The sequence below is a fragment of the Anopheles maculipalpis genome, chromosome 3RL (genome assembly GCF_943734695.1).
Source record: "Anopheles maculipalpis chromosome 3RL, idAnoMacuDA_375_x, whole genome shotgun sequence".
Taxonomy (NCBI): Eukaryota; Metazoa; Arthropoda; class Insecta; order Diptera; family Culicidae; genus Anopheles; species Anopheles maculipalpis.
In genome coordinates this window covers 50,243,531-50,265,909 of record NC_064872.1, presented here as the reverse complement: position 1 = coordinate 50,265,909, position 22,379 = coordinate 50,243,531, and the positions used below count along the sequence as shown (strand labels likewise).

General features: G+C 44.9%; 6 protein-coding genes across 8 annotated transcripts in view; 1 reads left to right on the top strand and 5 right to left on the bottom strand.

The window, feature by feature from the left end:
- LOC126562767 (GTP-binding protein Di-Ras2-like) overlaps positions 1–22,379 on the bottom strand; it is a 177,381-nt gene that overhangs the window by 67,861 nt on the left and 87,141 nt on the right. The gene's annotated exons all lie outside the window — the stretch shown is intronic.
- LOC126562490 (S-phase kinase-associated protein 2) lies at positions 604–2,012 on the bottom strand. The gene is made up of 4 exons (XM_050219009.1): positions 1,820–2,012; positions 1,120–1,746; positions 874–1,033; positions 604–801 (listed from the first exon to the last, which is right to left on the bottom strand). Exons 1-4 carry the CDS (start codon positions 2,010–2,012, stop codon positions 615–617), a joined length of 1,167 nt encoding a protein of 388 aa, XP_050074966.1. The 3' UTR covers positions 604–614.
- On the bottom strand, positions 2,864–4,090 carry LOC126562386 (RNA-binding region-containing protein 3). The gene has a single exon (XM_050218889.1). It carries the CDS (start codon positions 4,082–4,084, stop codon positions 2,864–2,866), a length of 1,221 nt encoding a protein of 406 aa, XP_050074846.1. The 5' UTR covers positions 4,085–4,090.
- Positions 4,355–5,611, top strand: LOC126562419 (evolutionarily conserved signaling intermediate in Toll pathway, mitochondrial). The gene is made up of 2 exons (XM_050218931.1): positions 4,355–5,237; positions 5,309–5,611. Exons 1-2 carry the CDS (start codon positions 4,355–4,357, stop codon positions 5,605–5,607), a joined length of 1,182 nt encoding a protein of 393 aa, XP_050074888.1. The 3' UTR covers positions 5,608–5,611.
- LOC126561866 (GTP-binding protein 2) lies at positions 5,829–8,929 on the bottom strand. 2 transcript variants are annotated; one of them, XM_050218217.1, is made up of 3 exons: positions 8,813–8,929; positions 6,732–8,263; positions 5,829–6,116 (listed from the first exon to the last, which is right to left on the bottom strand). In XM_050218217.1, exons 2-3 carry the CDS (start codon positions 8,256–8,258, stop codon positions 5,829–5,831), a joined length of 1,815 nt encoding a protein of 604 aa, XP_050074174.1. In that variant the 5' UTR covers positions 8,259–8,263; positions 8,813–8,929. The 2 variants fall into 2 exon arrangements, with proteins under 2 accessions (XP_050074174.1, XP_050074173.1); XM_050218216.1 differs by lacking the exon at positions 8,813–8,929 and adding an exon at positions 8,542–8,575.
- On the bottom strand, positions 10,674–14,081 carry LOC126562249 (tubulin beta chain-like). Of its 2 annotated transcripts, none has more exons than XM_050218703.1 (6): positions 13,931–14,081; positions 12,625–12,859; positions 12,318–12,547; positions 11,871–12,038; positions 11,146–11,410; positions 10,674–11,066 (listed from the first exon to the last, which is right to left on the bottom strand). In XM_050218703.1, exons 1-6 carry the CDS (start codon positions 13,985–13,987, stop codon positions 10,675–10,677), a joined length of 1,347 nt encoding a protein of 448 aa, XP_050074660.1. In that variant the 5' UTR covers positions 13,988–14,081; the 3' UTR covers position 10,674. The 2 variants fall into 2 exon arrangements, with proteins under 2 accessions (XP_050074660.1, XP_050074661.1); XM_050218704.1 differs by lacking the exon at positions 11,871–12,038 and adding an exon at positions 11,625–11,792.

Below are 22,379 nucleotides of genomic sequence, written 5' to 3'. Positions count from 1 at the left end.
TGTGTCTTAAGTTGCCATTTGCCGTCATTTTACTCTATTCCAGGCAATCGGCTACACAAGTAGCCAAATCGATTTTATTTTATTTTTTCTCCGTTTCTAGCAAGGCGATTGACTTGAAAATTCTTTGATATGAGCAAATTACAGCTATCTTTTGTCTGTAAATTCTCTTGGATTTTTGTGAATAAATTAAACCAGTTTTTTTTCGATACCCCTGTTCCAATCAACCGAGCTGCCCGGGTAGCCATCAACTTAGGAAGTTTTTTTTATACATAATCAATTATCAATGCAATATTTTGGTGAAAGTTTAGCTAACTTTTCTTCTTTCTAATCGTAGAATAAAGTTTTTAACTAACCTGGAATATGAAGTTTTTGTGGTTGCCCGGGACAGGGTTAAGAATATAAAACGGAATTCTTACCGCCCTATTAACAAAATTGCCTTGAAAACCAGTATTGAAACAATTGCAGTAAAAAACCGTTGGTAGTGTTTTTCATTACAAATGCGCCTTAGTAGTGCCTTATTTGGCGGATTTACAAAGATATTGTCAATAGTGCGGTCGGTTTCTATTTATCGTACATTTTCTATAATGATGTAAGCCTGCCAACCACATTTCAAATTAATCACGCGTTCGGAGGCCCCAGATAGAGGTCCTCTTCGTGCCAACAGTTGGCCGTGCAACGGAACTGTGATAATACTTATTGATACCAACATCAGTCAACGAGTGTCTAAGCGTCTCAATAGCTTGGTCGGACACTAGACCGAAGAGATCCAAAAACCTTAGTGTTTTAAGGGTGCGTAGATTCCTACAAAATGCGAAAAGAAATGCGAAATGAATGTCAACGTTTACGGGACAGAATATAGGATCTTTCACTTACAAATAGGCTGTTGCATGGATGTTGTAACAACGCGACAACGAGAGATACTCTATCTTACGAGCTTTGCATAGTGTTTTGATAACCGCTTCCGTTAAAAGCGTACAGTCGGATAAATCCAGAGCTACCAATTTTGGGCAGCGTGTCGTTAAAATTGCCACATCTAAAACCAAAAATAACGAAAACAAATATTAGTTGGAAAAACCATCAGGTTCCAATAACCCATTTCCAATGGGTCCCATTTCTTACCTCCATCAGTCATGGTACTTCTGCATCCCGCTAAATTTAGATGCACGATTTGTGGTGTTAGGTTTTGCACCAGGTAACGAACTCCTCCGACGCTCAAGTTCGTCCAACTCACATTGAAACTGTGAAGTTTGGTTAACGATTTGGCAATAAATTGTATCCCGCGCGCATCAATGCCTGAACACATGGTAAGATTCAGTGTTTCCAGCCCTTGATTCTTGGATATTTCCAAGCAAATCGCATCATCCAGCGGAACGTTCTCCAGGCTTAGCTTAACCAACTCCCGGCATTTTGAGAGCACCGCATGCAGTATCGGTTTGCTGATAGTGCACATGCTAAGATCCAAATACTGCACCTTTATTTTTGTGGGGTGGTCTAGGAAAGGGCCCAGCACAGGGTTAACGATGGACGTTTGTGCCAGACGCAGCACAATCACGCCACGACTCAGCACCTCAACCAAACCCTGGAACTGTAGCGTTCGATTGCTGAGATCCACCCGGTACCAAAGTGTTTCATCCTTGGACACTCGGTTGAGCCGACGGTTCACCTGGCTACAGGTAATCAGTGTCTTTTTCGGGAGCCATTTCAATATGTGCAGTATAACTTCGTCTGACAGCAAATCGAACAGATCTGTAATGGGATTGTGAGTGTGAGTAGGGGAGGAAGTAGTCTTTCCTTATGATGCCGATTGCATTGTACTCACTGCCGTATCTAACCGTTGTCTTGTGCGGATCTTTCCGAAACATGAAGAAAGTCTCATCGTTCTCACGAGCCATACTTTTACTCTGTTCTTCCATCAGCTCATCACACATTACATTGGATTTACAGGGTCGTGGGTTAACAGTGTTCGAAACGTTTGTTAGTGGGAGCCTTCCCTTACTCGTTGGTGGATCCATTTTACACAAGCAGCAAACAAAGCAATCTTCCAGTACACAGCTCCAACCACAGTACAAATGATTCAAATGTGATACTTCACCTCAATCGCAAATTCCCTAAACCGTGCACGTATGAGCGGTTACAAGATGTTCACGTCGAAGTGATATGTTTATGCTTTTTCTGCAAAGGCAGTTTTGATTCTGCCGCGCTTTATGACAGTTCACCGACTTTTACGAGAATAAAATTAATACATTTAAGGTGTGCCCACATTGAAGATGTTGCTGGTTGCGGAGCTTCGGTCGGTTTTTTAAATATACACTTGGGCCAGCAGCCAAAGGAAAAAAGCCTCGATAATGCCACTTGGAACTATTGACCACTCTACTCATTGCCTACTGGGATAAAGACTTCTTCTTCTTTGCGAGGATATATCCCGGTTCGGTACAAGAGTCCAGCTTCCTGGGCCCTCCGGTTCTAGTCAGTGATTGTGAAACACGATCCCCTTAAAGTTATCAGGACCGGCTACTTATGGCCATATTTCCTGTCCTGGGATAAAGACGTCATGCTTCTCATAACAACTATGACAACTCACTGCGCTTTGAACCCTAAAACAGTTTTCAAACCTCTGTTTTGATTCGAATCTGAAAAGAGTTTAAACGCTCCTGGTGATTGAGAGTGAGTTTGGTAATAATGATTTCCAAAATAATTGTAAAAGCTCTTTGTGAGTAGTTTATGTACATCATTCAATACAATACTTGGAACGTTAAACCATGTTTGCAGGTGATCTGGTCTATGTACGAAACGGATGGCAAGAAAATCATTTCTGTACAAGTTCTTTTTTATTGAAAAAATGGTTCGTTGCTGTTGCCCTATTTCATGACTTTTTGGCATACGAAACTACAATTGGTTTGTCTTTCAATATGTACCCATTCACTGTAGTTAGTGCTTTCTCAATACATGCCTTAAATACGCCACTATCAGACAATTCTTCACTATCCTCCGCAGCAACAAATGTAACAAATGCTTGACCCTTCATTCTACCCGTTTTCATCAACCTAACATCGATCGCGCGCAGCAATTTGTCTGGGAAGAAAGCGCTAAACACCGCTACCAGATCCTGTTCCGTCACTTGCTTGGAGAGATTTTTAATGTACAGCTTGTTGGTGGGTTCGCCTGGGCTGTAGTTTTGGAAAACGTTCAACGTGGTCCGTTGGTCGTCTGGGATTCGATTGCTTAATATATTAGCAATGGATATTTGTGTCGGACATTCCTCCAATACGGATGATACCTCTTCCGGTGGTGCTTGAGGAGAATCCGAGGTAAGAAGGCTCTCATCCGACGTTGTTAATGATGCTCCAGAGATGTGTATTTCCAGTTTCGCCCTTTTCGGTGCCTTCAATGCGCTTTGTGGTGGTTCTGGTGGCGTAGACTGGTAATTAACTACTTTCATGGTGCGTTTCAGCAAACCGGAAGTCGTCTTTGCCTTTCCCACACTGCTCAATTCTGCGTCCGATTCTAGCTCCGATTCTTCGTCCGATAGTGTATCTGTTGCAGTCGCGAGACGATCTTCCAGCCCCTCCGATACGGAGGCGATTGGGTCGATTTTCTGACGATCTACAAATGGTGGTTTCAAGTTCATTTTGTTCATCAAATGTAGCGTCTGATAGTAGAGCGCAGTGTTCGAGGCAAGCTCTGTGGTGATGTTTTCTAGAATTTCTGGCGAACACTTTGGATACCGGTACGCAAGATGTGGCGGTGGGAATGAATCAAATCCAAGCGTAAAACAACGCTCTCCTGGGGCGGTCATATTCCTATTCCTTGTAGCGTCTTTCCGATCGAAGCAGTTGGGCGAACTAGGCTCAGCCTCATTCGTATACTCAACTTTTAATCGGTGTGTTTTGATTAGCAACTGATGCAGGCGCGCTATCACCAGACGTGCTTCGGATTCATTATCTACGCTCACAATCGCACCGTCTGTGTTTCGCCTTTTGATAAAACGAACCGTTTCCAATCCAAACAGGTGTAAAAATTCACGTACATCGACACTGGTAAACATGGGAGGAAAATTGAAAATTCTTAACGTAATCGACGTCATGGTTGGCGCGCGCGTTTTGATCACTACTCCAGCAAGCGGCTTGGTGGCTTTTTTTTTCTTGTGGTATGAAAACAATTGTAAACAAAGCGTTGTCACCAACACCAACCAACACGGGCATCAGCTGATTGTCAAAAGAGAATCGCCTACTGTTTACCTTGATTCCTTCTGACAGCGAATTGTTATGCCATTTTCACGGCACATTATTTTGCAGCAATTTACGATCAGTTGTGTGCAAAAGCTTAGGTTAAACAATATTTATTAAACGCCGCTATGCTCCTATCAAGACATCTACGGCTTTCGACGGCGATACTGAAGCTTCCGGCACGATTGGCCACACCGATCAGACAGTGCAGCACACAGTCGAAAGATGAAAATCCGGACAACAGCCGAGAGGAGAATAAGAAAAGTCTCATTCTCCGAACGAACCTGTTCGAATCAGCGGCCAAAAAGGACAAACAAACGTACATAGAGATGGTGCGGATATTTGAGAAACGAAGCGTCCACCGACGAAATCACGTCGAGTTCATCTATGCCGCCTTGCGCCACATGGAAGAGTTCGGTGTGAACAAGGATATCGCCGTGTACAAGGCACTGATCGACGTGATGCCGAAGGGCAAGTTCATACCGACGAACATATTCCAGGCAGAGTTTATGCATTACCCGCGCCAACAGCAGTGCATTATCGATCTGCTCGAACAGATGGAAGATAACGGGGTCATGCCCGATTACGAGATGGAAGCGATGTTGATAAACGTGTTCGGCAAGAAGGGACACCCGGTGCGCAAGTACTGGCGCATGATGTACTGGATGCCAAAGTTTAAAAATCTATCTCCCTGGCTGCTGCCGAACCCGGTACCGGACGACACGTTTGAACTAGCTCGGCTAGCGGTTGAGCGCATGTGTTCGATTGATCCGCGCAGTAAAATTGATGTGTTCGATACGAAAACGGTGGAGAACGCGCTGGACCATACGTGGGTTGTGAGTGGACAAAGTGTGGAACAGTCGGAATTGTTGGACGTTCATTGCAAACAGGAGCCCGTGTACATAGAGGGTCCGTTTGTGATATGGTTGCGAAATCGTTGCATCAATTATTATGTGCTTAAGAGTGCACCGAAACCACTGCCAACCGTTGAGCAAACCGATGATCCGGATGGTAAGCAGCAAGGTGCACTAGGCGCATCGAACGTACCGACTTACTTATTGTGGTCTTTTGTTTTTTTTCAGACGTTAGCAATCTGCACAATCCTTATATCGGGTTGGATTTACGCTTCCGTAATGGCCAGCGGGCAGGATCAGCTGTGAGCACACGACGACGATCCGTCCACGAGCAAGATGACGGCATTATCTACGCCATATGTTGTACAGGAACATCGACGAAGGATTCGCTTTTATCGTGGATCAGATTGCTAGAGAAAGAAAATGGCAACTCGGCACTATCCTCACTCCCTGTATTGTTCAAATTTACTTCTCCAACGGCTGAGGTGACCGTTAGCGAGGGAAATTCCAACACAGTACAACATTAGGGACGTGTATATAAAAAAAAACGTTGTTAAAATAGAATAAAACAATCCCAATGAACGCACTAAAATGCATATGCGCAATAAATCGTATTTTTAAAATCACAGAAATTTTATTTCCATTTCAAAATCGTCACGCTGCTAAGTTCAGTTAATTCATACATCATTTATACATTTACGTTATTGTAACACGCGTTGGTGTTACTACTTGTGCTAGAAGCTAGAGCCTAGTCGGTGGAGGAGCTGAGTGTCTGTTTCAGCGGGAAAACCTGCGTCACCTTCCCGATCCCTTTGCTGGTGCCTTCGCGGAACAGTATCCTCATCCCCGGGCGCACATACTCCGGGTGTCGCACGAACCGGAACAGCACCGAGGCGGATTGATTTGTACCTATGCCCGTGTCCCCAGCACCCATGATACCCTCGATAATGGCCGTCTGACGAATGCTACCGATGTGTACGGTAGTTTGAAATCCTTTAAAGATGCGTGTCGCGTGAAACAGCACTGACACTTGTGCCTGCAGTAGAAAAGAAACACAGAATAAGCTGCATGCTGCATTTGGGGGGCGTCCATAAAATACGTCACGCTCGAAGAGAGGGAGTTGCCTCTAGCGTTACGATTTGTTACACAGGGGAGAGGGGGAGGGGAGAGATCCATTTTGTGTAACGTAACAGAAAGTAATTGCCCTTAGTACTTAACGCCGCTCATCCTCCGACGCTCACTTCGAAATCGTCTACTTTGATACAAAACCAACACTAGATGGATAAGGTATTAACCCTCACCACGTCCACTTCGAAATAAATTATTTCCCCTTTCAAAATCCTGCCTTCTTTGATGCAAAACCAACGGTTTTTACAGATGAGGTATTTATCTTACCTTTGGTTTTGAATCGAGCAGGCATGTATGTTAAGGGGAATTGAGTTTCTATTGAGTGGCCGCAGCGATCGAATCTCGTCAAACGAAGTCCGTGCAAAGGGCGGTCGATTTCTTTGGAGTATTATTAGTCAAACAGTTAAAGAACGGATATCTATTATTTGTTTGTATGGGAGTCTCTACTACTCTACCATCCCTCTTTTAGCGTTACATAATATATGGACGTCTCCTTAGGTTTGTTTCCCTCAATCCTACCCACCTGAAAGAAGAAGCACCCACAGGCCACATCGCTGCTCTCGTAGTCGGGCAGTATTACCATACCGCTGCGCAGTGCAGGCATCGGTTCAATCGTGTTGAAGGACAGCGATGCACTCTGCCCTGCACGCACCACACGACACGGTGCTTTATTTCGATGAATCGTTTGCACGGTTACGGAAAAGAATGACCCATCCTGTAGCGGTCCCACCTTCACCTGACTGGCCTCAGTAAGAACGCCCTTGCAGAGCAATCCGCCGGCCACTGTTCCAACCTCGGAGACGCGAAAAATTTCATCTATCTGAAACTCGATCGGTTGCTGCTCCAGTCGCTCCTTTTCTGCATTACTTATCCCCGGCGATAGGACGTACAGATACTGGATCAGCAAGTCTAATCCCTCGCCAGTTACGTTCGATACGCAAAAGATGGGCACGATCTGTTCGACGCTCTGGTGTGCATTTGCGTTGAGCACATCGTCCTGGTTACTAATTAAGTACGGTACCTTCCGATAGCCGATCGAGGTGAGCAAATTCTTCAGCTCGAACAAGATCGGTTCGGGTGGTGCGAGATCAATTTTCGTCACGATTATCGAGAACGATATGTCAAGGGCGTGGATGATCGCCAGATGCTCCCGTGTCATATTGCTAATGTTGCCGGCCGCTATCACAATCAGTGCATGGTGCGGACAGTACCCGGACAGTGCCTGAACCGTAGTTTTCAGGTACCGCCGATGTCCTGCCAGATCCATGAAGGTGACGAGCTTGGTCGAGCGATCGCTAATCTCTTCTGCCGTCATCATTTCGTTGTACTTGTAGTTAATCACGCTGCCCTCGGCATCGAATCCGAGCGTTTCGTGCGATATGCAGGATGTGCGGCCAGTCTGTATTTCGTGCATGTGCCGGAACATGTTCAACCGTGCCAGTCCACGCCCATTGTCGAACTCGCCCTGCGTTAGCACGCCGAGCAGGGTGGACTTTCCCGCATCGGCACCACCCAACACGGCCACACGCACCTCGATGTTGTGCTGATCGTCAGGGATTTTGCGTACCAGCACTTCGACGACGCTCCGATGATCGGCGAGGCTTTTCCGCCGCAAGATGCTCGTCGAGGCGTCCAGCTTTCGCGCCATCTGGTTGAGCGTGTGCAACGAAACGGTCATATCGGCGTCGTTCAGTCCGTGCAGGTGACCCGAGTCCGATACACCGATTTCATAGATTGCCTCACCATTTCCCTCGCGTAACCGCCATTTCATCTGCGTCACCAGATGCTCGAACCGTTGCTTCGACGGATTGATCAGCTTTAGTTTGTACTCAATGTTACCGAGCTGGGGCTCCGGCGGAAGAAAGCCAAGGTTGAAATCGATGCCTTTCAGTACCAGCTCGTTGCTGCTATCATCTGTCCGGTGGTGCAGGAGCTGACTTATGGTGTCGAGTTGCTCATTACTATCGTCATCGTTCCCGTTCCGCAGGTCGGAGTCGCTGTTCGAGCCCGACGATGGGGACGGGTCGAAAAGGTCAAAAAAAGAGTCCATCGAAACTGTTGGAGCATGTGTAGATGGTCCAATCCGTCGGGAGCGCGAAATTTTGGTTGTTGGTTTTGTTCCAATAATAGTCATAAAATACCGCAAAAGGAAGAAAGAGAACAAAACGTTCTGGTTAGCCATATATGGGAGTTGGCAGGGCGAGAGTTAGCATAGAGCAGAAAGAAAAAAAAATCATTCACATAAATAAAACTTATTTCTACCGAGATTAAAAAAAATCGGTCTCCTAACGACCTTCAGGCAGAGAAGTAAGACAGACCCTTCTCTCATATACTTTCGCTACTGCAATGCACTGGACCACTTTGCATCAGCACTGCAATCGATTTCATCATAATGATTTATCAACACAGAAAAGCACAACGGCACGTTCACTTTTGTTGCAATCAGTACGCTGAATATGAGCAGCTTTTCTCCCCCATTCGAAGGCACAGCGCTTCTAAGCTCGTTCGTGTACCAACGCCACAGGGCACGGGCCTTGTTATTTCACAACAGCGCGCGTTGCAAAGAAAGCGAAGCAAACGGCCACAAGAAGAAACCAAACGTACCAAAATAGAAAATTTTCTTTGTTGATAAACAGACGGAGATGATTTTATAACATCAACAACACAATAAACACCCCTGGCCGAGTCAATGCACCTTCAAATTTTGATCATCCGTTGCACTATATCGCGCCCGCTGCAACCGACCGACCGACGGTGGGCTAGATGGGTAAAATTCGCTCGGAGAAAAATGGCTCGCCTAGTACAATTTGGGGTATTGAATTCACCTCTACCCTATTTTGTGTGCGCTCCACACGTATACGATATTTTTATACTTGATATTTCTTTTCTTTTTTTCCAAGGTGTGTAGAGGAAGGTATGTCTTGACGCACACACGCATACATACTTTTTCCTTTAACTCACACACACACACTGCTGCACCTTGGCTGACAGTTACCGTTTTACTGTCAAACTTCGTTACTTCGGCGTCGGGGCTCGGTTTTGAACAGCGTCCGGTGAAAATAGTTTGACAATCAAGCGGAAAATTTTAGATGGTGCACGTGGTTCGGATGCAAAAAGCGGTTACCAGGCATAGGAGTGCGGCAACAAATTTTGTTTTGATATTCTCATTTTTCACTTATCTTTTTGATAATTGATAATAATGTTAAATACAAAATAAAGAAGAGCAAACCATCATGCAAGCATAAGTTATAAGTGTTCTTAGTTTTGTTTTCTTCAATTCCTCTCGAAAAAGTTTGGTAATTTTTTTTACTACATAAAACTGCTGCTAAAGAGGAATGAGCTGGTTAAGAATGCTAAATTCTCAAGACTATCTTAATTTATTGCTGACATCAATATTGCAGTCGGTTGCAGATTATTTAGCTGAATTGAGGTCGTTCAAGTCTCCACCGTATGTTTTAAATTATTTCACGAGCCGTTTTCTAAAGCTCATTGGTTATCGAGCATAAATTATATCCCAATATTTGGTAGAAGCTTATGACGAGTATTAGGTGACTTCTGCTGGCCAATGGGGTCTATCGAGCCCATTCTTGGGATTTCACTTTTAGTATCCTATGAATATGCATGATTTCAGATGCGTAGAACGTTAAAAAGATGTGTAAAAAAGGATATTAAAGTGGAGGATATGAAGTGGAGGACATCTCTAAAGAAACTTCAATTTAACCAACGCACAATTTAACCAAATTATGCATCATGCACGATTTCTCTGCTGCAGGAACTAAGAATATTATATTATTTATTATTCCGAAAATGCTGGAAGCTTATAAGCGGAATGTTATAATTAGACCCAACACACTCTCAACACACCACATCATGACTAGCGAACGACGTGGTGCCCAGCCGAAGATAACAAAAATTACTCGTATCAGTCACACAAACGTACATAAAATAAATGATAAGAAAATTGAATCTTCTGGTTGCCGTGGGTGGATATGTTTGATAATTTCAGTACCAACCAACATGCACCAACATTGCGACAACTTAGATGGAATAAAGTGTGACGCAAAATGTGACCAGGGATATGTAAAAGGAGATTTGTTTTATCTTATCCTTAAGACGCTCCCCACAAAGTCAGTTGAACAGAATTAAAGTGCATGTGATTTTGCCATTTATTTTTTCTTTCAATATTCCCCCTTTATTTTCGTCTAATTATTTGTGATTTGTTTTCATCAAATGATACAATCTTATCTAATGTATTGGAATTTCACATTCAAGAAACCTTACACGATTTCTCTATTGCAAATGAAAGTTTGAAAGTGTTTTGTTTGTTTAAAAATCATTGGTCCTAATGGCCACGTGAACTACTCGGCCAGTCGACCCTGTATGATGGTCCACTGGTGTGGTCCACTCGCTTCTGCTAGAAATAGGAACACAAACACGCTAAACCCAATCACAACGACCAACAGCTGCTACTCTTGTTGCTGTTGCTCTTCCTCCGGAATTTCTTCCATTTCGTCGTAATCCTCCACATCAGCGTCCTGATACTGTTGGTACTCCGAGATGAGATCGTTCATGTTCGACTCTGCCTCGCTAAACTCTAGCTCATCCATACCCTCTCCAGTGTACCAGTGCAGGAACGCTTTCCGTCTGAACATGGCAGTGAACTGCTCCGAGATGCGCTTGAAGATCTCCTGTATGGCCGTGGTATTGCCAATGAACGTGGCAGACATTTTCAATCCGCGTGGAGCAATGTCACATACAGCCACCTTCACGTTGTTCGGAATCCACTCGACAAAGTAGCTGCTGTATTTGCTCTGAATGTTCAGCATCTGCTGATCGACTTCTTTCATCGACATCGTGCCTGAAAGATGGAACACGAAAGCACTTTGAGTCAAATTTGTTGAAAATGAAAGCCGTGCAAAAACGGTAGTTATTCGTACCTCGGAAGATGGCTGCACAAGTCAAATATCGACCATGGCGAGGATCGCAGGCGGTCATCATGTTTTTGGCATCAAACAACTGAGCGGTCAGTTCTGGAACTGTCAGGGCACGGTACTGTTGGGATCCTTTAGCCGTGAGCGGTGCAAAGCCTGGCATGAAGAAGTGCAGTCGCGGGAACGGCACCATATTCACTGCCAGCTTGCGAAGGTCAGCATTTAGCTGTCCCGGGAATCGTAGGCAGGTCGTAACGCCGGACATCGTAACCTACCATTAGTTATGAAGCGACAAATAAAAATTGGAAGCATAGTTAGCATTTTAATTATCTGAGCGACCATTATGCTTCACTCGTGCAACAGTAGAAATTAATGGGACAACATTTGGAAGGACTTGTGTGCACGAAACATAAATGTTAGAATGAAAATGGGCAGCATTCCGGACGTAAAACTCATCTTACTTACTGACAGGTGTGGTTACTTACAGAGATTAAATGGTTTAAATCGGGATAGGTAGGATTGAAGATCCTAAGCGTTCTAAAGCAGATGTCATACAGCGCTTCGTTATCTATACAGTTGGTCTGATCGGACGCTTCGATGAGCTGGTGCATCGATAAGGTAGCGTTGTATGGCTCCAAAACTACATCGGACACCTACGTACGCGTGCAGTGAGGCGGGAAAAAAGGGGCGGAAAGGGAAGAAATGGTGGTCAAAAATGGGACGGTACTTACGGACACCAAGTGATTGAGGTCCCCGTAGGTGGGAGACGATAGCTTAAGCGTTCGGAAACAGATATCGTACAAAGCTTCGTTGTCGATACAGAACGTGTCGTCCGTGTTTTCGACCAACTGGTGGATGGAGAGCGTTGCATTGTACGGCTCTACTACGGTATCGGATACCTGCGAGGCCATCCAATCGGCAATCCAACAGGAAATAAAGAGAGAGAAAAATGGGCCAACACAACAGAAAATAGATTATCAGAACGCTTGTGTTACGGTCCCCCCCCCCCCCCCCCCCCTAACACCCCATCTAACGATCGCGGTCGATCGATAAAGAACACAGTAGGAGCTCCAGCTCCAGGGGCTTAAGCGCGAGGTTCGCCTTTTCTCCAGATCTCAATCACTTTGAGGAATCGATCGAATTTCGCCAACCGAAGTTTTTCCCCCGACAGAACATACCTTTGGTGATGGAACAACGGAGAATGTGTTCATGATGCGATCGGGGTATTCTTCGCGGATTTTCGATATCAAAAGCGTGCCCATGCCCGAACCGGTACCACCGCCCAGCGAATGTGCCAGCTGGAAGCCCTGGAGGCAGTCGCACGCTTCCGTCTCTTTGCGAATCACGTCGAGCACATTGTCGACCAGCTCAGCACCCTCGGTGTAGTGACCCTTCGCCCAGTTATTGCCTGCAAGAGGTTGTAGGAATGTTAGAACAATGCAGTGCAATATGATATGAGGTGCGTAGGTTGGTGCGCTTCCTTACCGGCGCCCGACTGAGCGTAAACGAAGTTGTCCGGTCGGAACAGTGCACCGTAGGGCGACTGACGGACGGAATCCATCGTGCCCGGTTCCAGATCAACCAAAACGGCACGCGGCACATACTTATTGCCGTTGACCTCGGTATAGTACACGTCGATACGCTCGAGCTGCAAGTCGGTGTCGCCATGATAGTGTCCAGTCGGATCGATACCATGCTCATCGGAGATGATCTCCCAGAACTGAAGTGAAGGAGGGAAGAAAGCAAGAGAGGGGTGAGTAAGTTTAATGCGACCTTAAAATAATTCATAAACATCACACACACACACAGGAGTAGAACGAGTCTCTATGCTTATCAGTAGCAGAACGTTGACACCAATTGAAGATCACTGATCAGATGGAACTGTTTTACGCACGATCGGGTTTACTTTAATTCAAGTTGTGAGGCAGTCAACAGTGCTCCCAGTTAAAACGACAAACACGCATCAATGTAATGTCCGAGGAACAATATTTCGCAATTCCGATGACTATCATCGCATCATCGACATCAGCTGATTGGTCGGAATGAATTATGAGCGCTCCAAAATTACATCTATCAGTGCGGCAACACAGACCACAGACGAGGGCATCGGTTTAATTGCTGGCGGTCCGTTAGGCTGATGTTCCGGTAACAACACGTGCATCGCTGCTGTCGAGCTCATACACTCATGCACATTCAAAGTGGTTCTACCACGGCGCAAGTGACACCAATGGCGAAGCATTGCGCGTAACGTCGGGGACAAAAGAAATATGGGAAAGCAAAGACAACAAAACGAGCTTTGTAACGTTTAGAGCACTTTGGTTTCATTTGCGACATCATCATCACCTTACTGCCTCCTCTTTTTATGCGCTGCCACTTCGGTTTCTATCCATATCTCTCTCTCTCTAGGTCTCTCTCTCTCTCTCTCTCTCTCTCTCTCTGGCCCTCTCTGAGTCGTAGTGAGACGGCCAGACGGTTTCTATAAATACCGGTGCTAGTTTAGAACGGAAATACGTTTCTTACTCCCTGGCATTCGATTTGGGGTGACAATTTTCGAAACGAATTTCTTCTGCCACGTTGTGCGATCGAGCGACCTCGGTCCGGTATCATGTCCGGCCACAGGCACAGTCCCCATGTTGACAGTCGCGACCGAAAACATGATTCATTGATAAGATATCACCTACTACCACCTTACATAACCACCTTTCTGATAAACACTGACGTTCGTCGAATCACGCAAAAGCACATCAGCACACCGAGTTGTGGACGTGGAGGCGTGGATCTCTTAACGTACCTTGGACCCGATCTGATTGCCGCACTGGCCAGCCTGAAGATGCACAATTTCTCTCATGATGGTGAAATGACGGCGACCTAGACGATGACGGTGACGGTGACTTTATGTGCGGCCGTTAATCCAATTATGAAAACGTGCACTTTCTATTCGACGGCCGGCCGGTATGGGAAGCGCCTGGTGTGCAAACGGACAGGGAGACGGAACGAAAAGGTTTCTAGCGCACCGCCAAGTAGTGCCGTTGCGCGATGTGGAACGAACGGTTACGGTGGCACCTGCTTTCGGGCGATCTTGTGCACTCGGGTTCGCGGTTCGCAAGCAACTGAACAGAACACGAATGACACGCACAAACGCAGCGCAAGCGGTTAGCAGTGCGCGCGACACACAGCCCTGTCCATAACCGTTGTTGTTAACCAATACCACCAACGGCTACGCGACGGCGGCCGTATTTGCTTCGACAAATACTACGAACCAGCCGACCTTACGATAATAGCCGGTGGATGATAATGTTATTTTGGGTTTACGTGTATGCACGTGTTGCACTATCAGACGCAATTCAGCTACGGGGATCGAATTGTGGAACTGGTGACGGTCATAAGGGAAATCATGAGCAGTGTGTGGTATTTTGAACTGCAGTGTAAATATTTTTATTCATAGCATTATAGTGCTTAAAGAAAATGTTTGCACCAAAAAACCATTGTGCGGAACTATTACTATGTTCAATACTAAATGGAAAGAAAATTTCCAAATGAATCTTTGGAAATGGAGAGCAAAGTTATTCATTATCAGTGAATCATTTCGAACAGAAACTGTCCTATCAACGCTAGTGTAACATAGATGGCGCTAGTGACACCAGTAGCTGCCATAGCTGTGGGCTTCAATTGCAATAGCTACCGCCAGCGCTTATTTGCAGCTGTTTCATGTTCCGATCACATTTGTATTTTTCACTAATTTTCGGCAAAAAAAAAGCAAAAAATACGAATACTTTTATTAATAACAATACTTCTAGTGGTGGCAAGTGGTAAATTGTATTTTGGATGTTAAGCAAGTTAAGTCGAAATACATGGTTTCGGGGTTTTAAATTAAAATTAGCTCCTACCTTCGAACGGCAGTGTTTTTATTTTGAGCATTACAAACACTGGACATAAAACTCTTACAAAGATGAATATTTTTAAAAGTTGTATTTCAATATTGGAGCTGTGGTTAATTGGAAAAATATTGTTGACTTGATTATAGCTGTACCTACTTAGATAGTCAGTCCTGTGTACTGGAAGATAGCCCAACCAGGATTCGATACGCGGACATCCTGTGTCTGAAAGCTTTCAACACTAAAACTATCGAACCAATTGTTTTGACTGGTTCCGAATCTTTAAAATATTTTTTTACGGTTAAACAGTCATGCCAGTGTTTCACTTTGTCACATCCAATAGGATGTTAATTTCTATTAATTTAAAAATTCATAATCACTTCCAACAAGATTATTAAGTCACGACATGGGCTATTATACCTTGACCAGATGTAGAGTGTGTAAAATTGATGATGAAAGGTCAAAACCTGCAGCGAATAGACGTATATCTTGCCATCTAACTTATTTTCCGTACTGAGTGATACACGAAGACCATGTTTGATGCTTTGATCATATCGCTGTGAACCGTCTGAATCTATAAGGTTACAACACAACCTTTCAATTCAAAATGCTGTTCTGTTTTTTAATTCTGTTTCAATTGTTATGCAGCAATCAGTAAAATGTTCATTATTTAAAGTTTTTTTTTATTCAATGAAGAACGGCCAGACCATACAGCTCATCAATGCCTTGCACTATGAAAACATTGTACAGATATAAAAAAAACTGTATATTTTCTATCCACCAGTCACTTTGAGTGGTAGATTTGCACGCGTCAAACTCGTGGTGTTTCTAGTGTTAATCATGAATCCTATCAAACTGTCGGAACAAAGAAAATTGGACGAAATTTTTCAAAGCTGCACAAATATTTCAATATTTTGGTAAATATCTCTCAAGTTTTGTAGTTGAAGTATAAAAATTGGTGTGTACAAAAGTAGATAAATGAATTTTTCAAATACGATTTTTTAAATTAATTTTATGTCGAAAACTGGTACAAGTAATCTGGGAAAACTGGGAAGTACCCCAATTTGTATTTTTCTCTGTTGCGTATATTGGTTTTGGGTGCTGTTGATCAACCAGTTAGGGAACTACGTGTGGAATAGATAAACTCATGCAAGGAAGGAGAAAATTGCGATTGATCATTCAATGTACAAGTCGAAGTAAATAAAAATATTTAAAGCAAATATTCATTTTTTTAAAGAAGATCTAGCTAAAGAGCTGCTTCCATCGCAGAAATTGTTAAACAGGTGCAATAGCACACTCTCCTTGAGTTACCATAAGCTTTATTAATTTACCAATTTTATTAATGTGGTAATTTACCAATATGTTTTACCAATAAATAAAACCATAAATCTCAACATTTATCTAGCTAGAAACATTTAATAGTGGCACACCAAGAAACAAAACGACTAAGCACACCCAGGTTAACATTTTTAACACATAAAAATTTGTATAAAAAATTATTTGAATACTTGTCATCTTACTTAATTTACTCCGTTTCCTCTTTCATCATGAGTGCTGCCCAATAGAAAAAGATGATTCTCCTATTTTTCCCCATCCTATCCAAATCCTAGCAAATGCTTTGCTAGGATTTGGATAGAGGTTCATCGAGGTCTATTAGGTATCTTTAAAAAAATTGAATATGTTATGTAAAATCAAAAGTCAAGGTGACGCAAAAGCTAATCATTCATAGCATCTGTTTAGTTTGCTTATACTATGATCCGTCTCTGGAACAGATAAGTTTAGAAGGTGCAGATAAAAGTTGACAGTTGGCAGAGTGTTGGCGCTCAGTCTTTTAGATGCCTCATCGACCAAGGGGACCTATTCATACCTTGTCTAGAACGTCGATCCTCGGTCCTCCAGAATGGTTGGATAGCAGGGCTTTGTCTGCGAAGGTACTTTAATAAGGGAGATAATTTAATGTTGAGAAAGAAAAACTTTGCAATAGAAAAAACTATTTCAACAATACTACACTTGTGGGCAAACAATAATGTCAACTGGGACTGCTGCAGGATGAGGTGTATGTAGTATAAAGAGGGAATTAGTATCTATTGATAATATCTGAAAAATAAAGAATATTTTTTAAATTATTTTACATACCTATTTTCCACCGATATTTTATAGGGTTTGTTTAACAATTCAAAACATTATCATTTTTACTGTTTAAAAAATTATGCTACAAAATCCAATTATTTAAAATAAAACCTTTAAGCTGAAATTGTTCACCAGTATGGAAACAATTCTAACCAAAGGATCCGAAAGAAGAAGCTTTCAGTTGCCATGAACAATAGCAAACTTTTACGTCCACAATAACGGCACCATGCAATATTGTATGCAAAACATGACCTGAGGGCGAAAGGGAAGGTAAAATAAAGTACCACTACGTTGAGCTTGTTTACCTGCCAAACAAAAGTGGGTGTAACTGATATTTCACTGCCAATATCACTTGCAGTTTCTTCAATGCGATATTCGTCACGCGAAAACAATGTTTATGTGTTAGAAAATTTTAAAGTATTACTTTAAAATTGTTGTGTTTATTTGAAAAAAAAAATGAAGTAAAATGTTTAAGTTTCTTGTAGTGATTTTGCGTTTGAGGTGCTCAAATCAAAGTGCTTAAAAATGAGCTGATTAAACGGTTTACTTTAAAGCAAATTTGATACAAGAACACGATACAGAATAGCAGCCTCCGTACAAAGTATTAGGCGTCTCCATCGAACGATCACGTTAAGGCTCATCATCGTTCTTGTCGATTACCTTACATAGTCTAACCATTTATCTTAAGATGGTACACTTTACGATGGTAAATTTTCACAAAATCCGTTCAAACGAAAACGGTTTTCCGCAAAACATATCTTGCAACAATTTCAAGCCCCGATTTCGCGTACAATTTGTGTGCCAGCAAACAAAGAAATCCGCACGGGCACATGCGCAAAGGCTATGTGTGCGTGTACGTACGTACGCAAGCAGTTTTCGAATCAACTGAACCGTTGAACCATATTTTTCGGTGGAATAACACACGCAAAAACCAGCCAAACTCATGTCGCTGTACGTCGTGGGCTCAAAGAACTTGAGCTGGCAGAAGAACACATTTACGGAACGTCTCGGCTTCATACTTTCTTCCCTCCCTCATTTACCCTCTTTCTCAAGCTCCCCCCCCCCCCCCGCATCGCTATCCGCAGGTAAGGGTTTTTGTACGGGCGCATAAAATTCATATTATATTTCTCCCCGTCCCAGGGAGCAAATGCGCACAGTAAAAGGAAAAGCCCCGCCAGCGACACAACGAGAAGCTAGAGTTTTCACTAGTCCACGTGGGCGAACTTTGAAACGGTTGGATGGGGGGAGGGGGCGGGGAGGGGGTAGGTTTCGCGTGGGCAAGCTGGCAGGTGGTGGTAGGTGGTTTGCGGCTGGTTTACTTGTTGCTTAAGCACACACAGTAAATGGGCGAATTGACGAAAAGGGTGTGTGTATGTGATATCTATTACATTAGTGAGTGTTTGTATATCGAATCATTTTCCACTCGCAGCACACGCACCGTTATGCGTTCAAGACAACACATGCTAAGTGGGGGGGTGACAGGGGGGATGTGGGGGGGTGGGGAATTCGAACGATTTCTCCAACTTTCAGCACCTCGTTTTGGCGTGGTCGTGTAGATGAAAGCGGAACCAAGCGGCAGGCTCTTAGAAGCTTGCTTTTAATTATATATTAGAACAAATTGGCCCAAGCACGCAGCAATTGGGGCCGGTATTCTCCGGGAAAATCAAACAACATCCAAAACACATTGCGTGGCAAAAGAGAAGCAAAAACAATAGTACATAGCGAACATGAAAAGCAACCCGCGAGCGATTTTGCTTTATTTCGCTCTATACCCGGGCAGAGCTATGTTGTTGTTTTCTGTGTGTGTGTGTGTGTGTGTGTGTGTATTTTTTTGTTTCCTCCTTCTTTCCGTTCGGGTTTTCTTCGGTAAGCCCCCCACCCACTCACCCCCTCTTCACGTTCCTTCACGTTGTTGCTTTACCAGAACAAAAAAAAAGACTTTAAAAGCCAATAGAGTATCACTGGGCGAAATAGATACGCCCTAGCTGGAAATTAAAATATAAATAATAAATTCATTGCCTTGTACGAGCCGTAGCAGTGTACTAGCAGCACCAGCGGCAGCATGTTCAGGGCCATTGCTTGGTTTTTGTAGCCAAGCTCCCCTCCTAGCTAAACCCGTTTGGCAGAAGCTCCATCCGCTTCAAGCCTGGAAACCCCATTCGATGCCCGGTTTCTCGGTCTTGCTGGTCATGGTCGATTATACGGCAGCAAGATGAAACACGCCTTCGGACGCCGGAGACACACACACACACACCGAGTAGTGTTCCAAAGCGCTCCAAGAACGAATTCAAGACGGCAACGACCATGGTAAGGGCCATGATTCCTGCACACCACCGGGAACGTGAGCGAAGAAGGAAAGGGATAGGCGATAAAGTAGAAAGCGCTGCAGTACATGAAAACATTAATTTAATTCAAATAGCTTGTTGGATGTTTTATAATGACGCCCGAGGAGAGTCACTTAATGCTGGCCACCGATAGCATAGCAGCCCACATTCCCGGTAGCGTGAGCAGCACGGGTTGTACAATAGTTCGGGAATAGAAGTTCCTAACCGCACCGTCCGCTCCAAACAACCCATTTCCCATTCAACGAGAGGACCTCGGAGATAATTTTTTGTTTTTACAGCGCACCAAAAGTTTTCTCTATTTCGGGAGGTCTGTTAGTTTTGCAGCTCTTGTCAGGCACATTCGATAGATATTGTGCTACAGACACATGTATTTTTTAGCGCTGCCTAATGTTCGCCCAGAACTTGCCCTCCTATCATACGTCTGTCGCTTCGCCGGTTGGCATCAATGGCAGCGCCATGGCTCGCTGCTGGGTGTCACTTTAAAACGAGCAGAGTAAAGTGCCGAAAACTGCGTCACTTTTTTCATCAAACACTGCTGCTGCTGCTGCTGCTACTGCTGCATTCTGGTAGAATTAGGCCACACCATCATCAGCAAACCCCGCTCACTTCTCTGTGGTCCGCGCCTTTCACCTCGCACCAGGAAATTGGATGGCAAACGATGCGGTCGCACCAACACCAGTGTGCGAGCTGCTTCACGGCACACACAACGAATTAGCAGGCGACCGGCGACGAGTCCCACAGTTGATGACGGTTGCAGGCAGAAAAGCATCCTGCTGCCCTGTGTAGCAGGCATGGCCGGAACATAAACTCGATCCATGCCCGTTGTTGTTGCTGTTGCTGTGTTGCCTCGGTTGGCTACAGATCAAATTAAACGAAAACATATAAACACACCAAACATACGCATACATGCGGGCGCACAGGAAAATCCTCCCTCTCCTTTCATCTCGACCAACCCGATGCTTCCCTTCCCCCCCCCCTCCTTCCCCTCTCGCTCTTGAAGCTCATTTCTGGAGGCTGAAATTTTGGACCAGATTCTGCTGTGTTAGCGCTGCGCAACAGAGCAACGCAATTCGACCATACCGCCGACCGTTTGCTGTTAGGATTCAAACCTTCGAATATGGGGACCGGCCGGATTATTTCCCCTATCCCCAACCACCCAATACTCCACCACCAGGGGGGGATGTCAAGGGATGATCAGAGCACTGTACCTCCTCCCCGGGAGAGGTCTGTTTGGATAGCAAATCAAAAAGAAACGGAAGAAAAACTTACTACAAACAACTTCACCGATATATGGCAGTGGAGGTGGTTGGGCCATGAGTTGCCACACCATGACATCCAGCACCCAGCGAACGCTCTTCTGCAGCGCAATGTTCTGCATATGCGTGCCTGCAAGTGACCCGTTTGAGTTCTTCGTTTTGCCTCTTTTGCGATTCATACAGTTTTTCCTACCCGGGAACACGATTCTTCAGCAAACGGAAGCCTCCCTAGCTCCCTCTCCCCTCTCCTCTCCCCCTAGTCCACTAGAAAAGTGTGGCTTGGAATGGACGAGGAATAATTTATAAAATTTTCAACCAAACAAGCCGCCTGCGTCCTATCCTGTCCTGTCGTCCACACCCGGGGCACACCGTTATGAATTTTCGGCTATTTTCCTCTGCTAAACACGTCCACACCATCGTCAGCCACCATAAGAAAGCTCGTAAGAGTGGCTTGGGTAGGACAGGAAAGGAGCATTCTGGGTTTCTTGGAGCGGGCTGGGCTACTGTCAGCACATACACACACACACACAAACAGCATATAGCGCATTTGCAAGCAGGATAGGAGCTAAAGAGAAAAAAAAACAAGTAGGTAGGCCATGAACACGAAATGAACACCGCGAGCAGCAGAATAACATCAGAACGCGCCTGCTTTGTTCTTTGTCTCCCAGAATATCTCGTCGCGAAGGCGCGTGTTGCGGTTATTGTTCATGGTGCTTGGATCAGTGTATGCGTGCGTGTGTGTGTGTGTGTGTGTGTGTGTGGCTTTGTGCAGAAAACTTTTCCTCCAGAGTATCCTTTTATTGCCGGCCTTTCTCCCTTGCCAGCGCCTCTCTGTATCCCTCTCTTTGTTTCGGTCCCTCGCGCCTCTCTACCAACTCCTGCTCACAGTTGGCAATGGAATTTCATTCGTGTCGTTTTTCAATCTCGTCCTTCTTCATATCCCCCCACCCCCGTTTCCTTCTCTCCCTCCCAAGCTCCCCTCATTTTCCACCACGACCGGCTGCCAGGAAAACACGGTACCGCTTCGGATGTTCGCACAAGAACCGCCCGGCATCCTTTTGCTACAGTTAGACGCAATCAATATAAAACACACGCACACGGGTGCACGCGACGCACGCACACTAGCGAAATTGTGAATGAAATGCCTCGAGCCTGATGGAGGGGTGGCAGACGGGACGGGATGTTGCGCCGTGAAGTAAAGGAAGCAGGGCGGGCTGGGCATGGGAGACGATGCCAGAATGAATAACGCTCGGGTTTCGTACGCGGTGTGGTCGTCGTATCCTCTCGGCGAGGACGACCAGCGCCAGGAGCATGCGCCGTGCGCGGATGTCGTTTCGGAGTGAGGACGTTCGATGGCCCGGGGACTGTGAATCTCTTTGTACCATATCTCCCCGTGGCGCAACTCTCCGCACCACCCCTCACGCACCCCCTCCCCCCCACCCCCCACCCCTCCATTCAACCCCACCCACAAGGCAATCTGGTGTAGAGGACGAACATAGGCATGCCGAAGGAAGCGTTGTAGCCGAAGCACGCAAATTCACGCTCGTGCCTTTTGTCTGCTTGATCCTGGCACGAGCTGATCAGTTAGAGCTGTGTCCGCCTTACGGTTAGTACGATTTAGTTAGGACCCTTGT

Coding starts and splice junctions, on each gene's coding strand:
- LOC126562386 (XM_050218889.1), bottom strand. CDS start 4,084: ATGACGTCGATTACGTTAAGAATTTTCAATTTTCCTCCCATGTTTACC.
- LOC126562419 (XM_050218931.1), top strand. CDS start 4,355: ATGCTCCTATCAAGACATCTACGGCTTTCGACGGCGATACTGAAGCTT. Junction 5,238..5,308: donor GCAAACCGATGATCCGGATG/GTAAGCAGCAAG, acceptor GTTTTTTTTCAG/ACGTTAGCAATCTGCACAAT.
- LOC126562249 (XM_050218703.1), bottom strand. CDS start 13,987: ATGAGAGAAATTGTGCATCTTCAGGCTGGCCAGTGCGGCAATCAGATC. Junction 11,411..11,870: donor ACCTCAATCACTTGGTGTCC/GTAAGTACCGTC, acceptor AACTAATGGTAG/GTTACGATGTCCGGCGTTAC. Junction 11,067..11,145: donor TTGTGCAGCCATCTTCCGAG/GTACGAATAACT, acceptor TCCATCTTTCAG/GCACGATGTCGATGAAAGAA.
- LOC126562490 (XM_050219009.1), bottom strand. CDS start 2,012: ATGGATCCACCAACGAGTAAGGGAAGGCTCCCACTAACAAACGTTTCG. Junction 1,747..1,819: donor GACAACGGTTAGATACGGCA/GTGAGTACAATG, acceptor ATCCCATTACAG/ATCTGTTCGATTTGCTGTCA. Junction 1,034..1,119: donor AAGTACCATGACTGATGGAG/GTAAGAAATGGG, acceptor TTTTGGTTTTAG/ATGTGGCAATTTTAACGACA.
- LOC126561866 (XM_050218216.1), bottom strand. CDS start 8,575: ATGCAAAGTGGTCCAGTGCATTGCAGTAGCGAAA. Junction 8,264..8,541: donor AGTGCATTGCAGTAGCGAAA/GTATATGAGAGA, acceptor ATGCTCCAACAG/TTTCGATGGACTCTTTTTTT. Junction 6,117..6,731: donor GTGGGTGCTTCTTCTTTCAG/GTGGGTAGGATT, acceptor TTTCTACTGCAG/GCACAAGTGTCAGTGCTGTT.